This window comes from Triticum urartu, chromosome 7 (assembly GCF_003073215.2).
Source record: "Triticum urartu cultivar G1812 chromosome 7, Tu2.1, whole genome shotgun sequence".
NCBI classification, from domain to species: domain Eukaryota; kingdom Viridiplantae; phylum Streptophyta; class Magnoliopsida; order Poales; family Poaceae; genus Triticum; species Triticum urartu.
The window spans coordinates 219,100,030-219,104,089 of NC_053028.1; the positions used below are offsets into that span (position 1 = coordinate 219,100,030).

The window sequence follows — 4,060 nt, forward strand, 5'->3', positions numbered from 1 at the left end:
CCACCTCGACCCACAACCCACAGAAAATCACGGACGCCTTCGGTGCTACGCCGAGTCCCCAACCGAAACGTGCCAACTTCACCATACGGCTTGCAAATTTTTCTCAAACAGACGTGAATTTGTAGTACGTGATAAACGTACAGGCACAGGCGCACCCACCCAATAATGATTCCGCGCCGAACCGATCCAACGGAGCGATCCAAACGTCAATGGTTGAGCTGTCACGGACAATTCGCGGCCAGTGGGAGGGAGAAAAGGGCTGACAGCTAAAGCTAGCGAATACTGCATCGTAGAAATGATGATGATAATAATTTATACAATAGGGAAATTTGAATTAAATAGAGATCGTGGGACAACAGTACACACCAACCCCATCTTCCTCATCTCCTCTCTTCCCTCCACCGCCAACCACCGCTACAACAACAACCTTATCATCGCACTGTTTCTTCGTCGTGGCCGCCCCATCGCCATCTTTCACCTACCTTCCTCTCCTTTTTTTTGAAACTCTCGGGGACGCCTTTAATTTTTTCAAAGGAAAGAAAGGAAAAGAGTGGGCTCTGCTGCTTCGGATTTGTAGTCGTGGTGATCAGAACCGGACGATCTTGGCGGCGCGCACGACGGGGTTCTCCCGGGCGATGGCGTCCCTGGCCGCCGACTTGTAGTCGTAGCTGCAGTCGTGCCGGTCCGAGTACCGGTGCGCGCCGCAGAACATCTCGCCGCACCGGCAGCGGAACCCCGTCAGGCCCACGCGCTTCCGGCAGTTGTGGCAGCGGTTCACCGACGACTTGGACGCCTTCGGGTCCGCCGGCCCGGCGGCAGGCCGGTCGACGGCCATGTAGACGGGCGCGGCCGGCGACGCGGCGGCGGCCGGCCTCGGCTTGTCGAAGAGCGGGAACGCGGCCGCGGGCGAGGAGGAAGGGGACGGCGGCGAGGCGGCGGAGGGCGACGGCGAGGAGGAGGAGGACGCCAGGAAGCAGTTCTGGCAGAGGTTCTTGGTGGCCGGGTTGCCCGGGAAGCCGCAGCTGTTGGCGCAGAGCGTGATCTCCGCGGCGTGCAGGTGCACCTCCGTCGGCTCCTCCACCTTCTTGTCCCGCTGCGCCATGACGCCTACGAGCCGAGAGACGCTAGACGGTCCCGCGCGCGCGAGGACGGCCGGCGAGCCCTGTCTGCACTGCACGGTGGCCTGATCTCCTCGGGGGAGGCCGGGCGTGGGCAGGAGACGGGATCGAGCGAGCGAGTCGAGGCTTTGGGGGAATGGGGCGGAGGAGGAGGAGGCGAGGCGGGGACGGAGGGTGGGAGGGGGTGGGTTTTTATCGCGGGAGGAGACGGGCGGCGTACGCGTTCCCGCACGCGACAGCGACGTCGGCCGTGGCCGTGCCCGCGGGGAAGGTTATTTCCAGTGCTGGCCGCGTTGGCGCGGCGTGGAATGGCGGTGTTGCCCTCGCCCCGCGCTCCACAAGGAACGGGGTGCGTGCGTTGCGTTGCGTTGCGTTGGTTAAACAAGTGGAGTTTTCGTTGACAGCCTGTGCTGTGCTGCCTGCTTTCTTTCTTAGGAGGGAGGGAAGGGAGGAGGAGGGAAATGGCGACGGGTGGTGCGTGTGAATGACGCAAGGAGAAGGAAGGGGAGTGCGCGTTCGTGGTTGGCACACGGACACGCCTGTGATTTAGCGGGTGGACTCATCTGGTGCTGTTGTTTTGGGTGGTGGTGGGTACTCTGCTTCGTAGGCGGCTACGAGCCGAGGCTCATCTTTCTTGTATCCTTTCTTTTTTTTTAGCATCAGTACAGACACAAGCGCTCGTATACACGCGCATACACTCATCCCTATGAACACACACACGCACATCCTATCCCTATGAGTACTTCCGAGAGATTGAGCCGGCATATCATCTTGAGATTTACGAAGTCATCGTAGGCGTCTCGTCGTCGACGGGAACGTCTCCTCCCACTGAAAGCGCATCGCCGGAAATCCTCAAATAAATCCAGGAATAATGCGAGCACCAGGATTTGAACCCTGATGGGTTGGAGATACCACTGTCCACCTAACCAACTCAACCACATGTTGATTCGCCTTTCCTTTCTTTTTTGCATGGATCTTTCTTGTATCCTTGACGCTTTAGCCATTTTCAACGGCAACTCGCAAATTTTCTTTTGCATCCGTCCACAGACAAAGAGAACTAATCCGCCGACATGAATACGGGAGGTCGGCATCCAATGCTAACCGCATACATCACAAACTCTTTTTCAACAAACCGGATGAAATGCATGCAAACACAGCCGGATTTCGTACAAACATGACGGATTTCATACAAACAACACGAAAACGGTTACATTTTGGATATATTTTTTAACTAAAAAACTAAAGCCATGTGCACGTACGGTCGCACAGAGCTCCAGTCTCATGACACGGATAAAGTACACTAGTCTACCGCCAGCCGCGATTGATCCTTTTGTCTTCCTCACGTCCGGCAGCCCGCTAACCGGACTGTCGGGAGCCCCGGAGGCATGTTTTTCCCCCGTATCTTCCCTATGTCCGGCTGGACTGCTCATCGGAGCGGCAAAGAGGGTGCTTCAACCAAAGGGGACGGGTTCTTTCGTGGAGCTCAGACAGGTGCCCAGGATGGTCTGAGATAAAGGAGAACCAGCCAGAGCACCGATAGTGGCCTCCCGTGTTCTACTTCTCCTTGATGATGGCGGCGAGTGCGGACATGACGCCCTTGTGCACGTACGGTCGCACAGAGCTCCAGTCCCATGATACGGATAAAGTACACTAGTCTATCGCGAGCCGCGATTGATCCTTTTGTCTTCTCCATGTCCGGCAGCCCGCTAACCGGACTGCCGGGAGCCCCGGAGGCATGTTCTTCCCCCGTATCTTCCCTATGTTCGGCTGGACCGCTCATCGGAGCAGCAAAGAGGGTGCTTCAACCAAAGGGGGTGGGTTCTTCCGTGGAGCTCAGACAGGTGCCCAGGATGGTCTGAGATAAAGGAGAACCAGCCAGAGCACCGACAGTGGCCTCCCGTGTTCTACTTCTCCTTGATGATGGCGGCGAGTGCGGACGTGACGCCCGTGTGCACGTACGGTCGCACAGAGCTCTAGTCCCATGACACGGATAAAGTACACTAGTCTACCGCCAGCCGCGATTGATCCTTTTGTCTTCCCCATGTCCGGCAGCCCGCTAACCGGACTGCCGGGAGCCCCGTAGGCATGTTCTTCCCCCGTATCTTCCCTATGTCCGGCTAGACCGCTCATCGGAGCGGCAAAGAGGGTGCTTCAACCAAAGGGGACGGGTTCTTCCGTGGAGCTCAGACAGGTGCCCAGGATGGTCTGAGATAAAGGAGAACCAGCCAGAGCACCGACAGTGGCCTCCCGTGTTCTACTTCTCCTTGATGATGGCGGCGAGTGCGGACGTGACGCCCATGTGCACGTACGGTCGCACAGAGCTCCAGTCCCATGACACGGATAAAGTACACTAGTCTACCGCCAGCCGCGATTGATCCTTTTGTCTTCCTCATGTCCGGCAGCCCGCTAACCGGACTGCCGGGAGCCCCGGAGGCATGTTTTTCCCCGTATCTTCCCTATGTCCGGCTGGACCGCTCATCAGAGCAGCAAAGAGGGTGCTTCAACCAAAGGGGACGGGTTCTTCCGTGGAGCTCAGACAGGTGCCCAGGATGGTCTAAGATAAAGGAGAACCAGCCAGAGCACCGATAGTGGCCTCCCGTGTTCTACTTCTCCTTGATGATGGCGGCAAGTGCGGACATGATGGCCGCCACCTCGTCGACATCCACGCAGCTGGCTTCTTTCTCTGTGTGTATGGCGCGACTACGCGCGTGTCGACAGCGGATGGCGTGGTCGCAGACACTGGATGCGGCGACGCCCGTGTAGCCGTGCTCCTCGTCGTGCGAGCATGGAGCAACTCGCCACTCCTCATCGAGCTGGCCTGGAGCGGTGAGTTGCTGAACCATGTGTCGGCTTGGGGCAGCAACTGACTCCGTCGGGCTAGGCAAGGTAGGTGGAGCAGCGAGCTACCTCGCTCGTATCCGGCGGCCTTAGCGGGCCACCTA

The 4,060-nt window shown here is 58.1% G+C and overlaps 1 protein-coding gene across 1 annotated transcript; it reads right to left on the minus strand.

Moving 5' to 3' along the window:
- Positions 1-311: 311 nt before the first annotated feature.
- Positions 312-1,298, minus strand: LOC125520312 (zinc finger A20 and AN1 domain-containing stress-associated protein 11-like). Its single transcript, XM_048685207.1, has one exon. It carries the CDS (start codon positions 1,100-1,102, stop codon positions 587-589), a length of 516 nt encoding a protein of 171 aa, XP_048541164.1. The 5' UTR covers positions 1,103-1,298; the 3' UTR covers positions 312-586.
- Between the last annotated feature and the right edge of the window lie 2,762 nt (positions 1,299-4,060).

What these genes read in the sequence shown, in the direction of transcription:
- LOC125520312 (XM_048685207.1), bottom strand. Translation starts at nt 1,102, where the DNA reads ATGGCGCAGCGGGACAAGAAGGTGGAGGAGCCGACGGAGGTGCACCTG.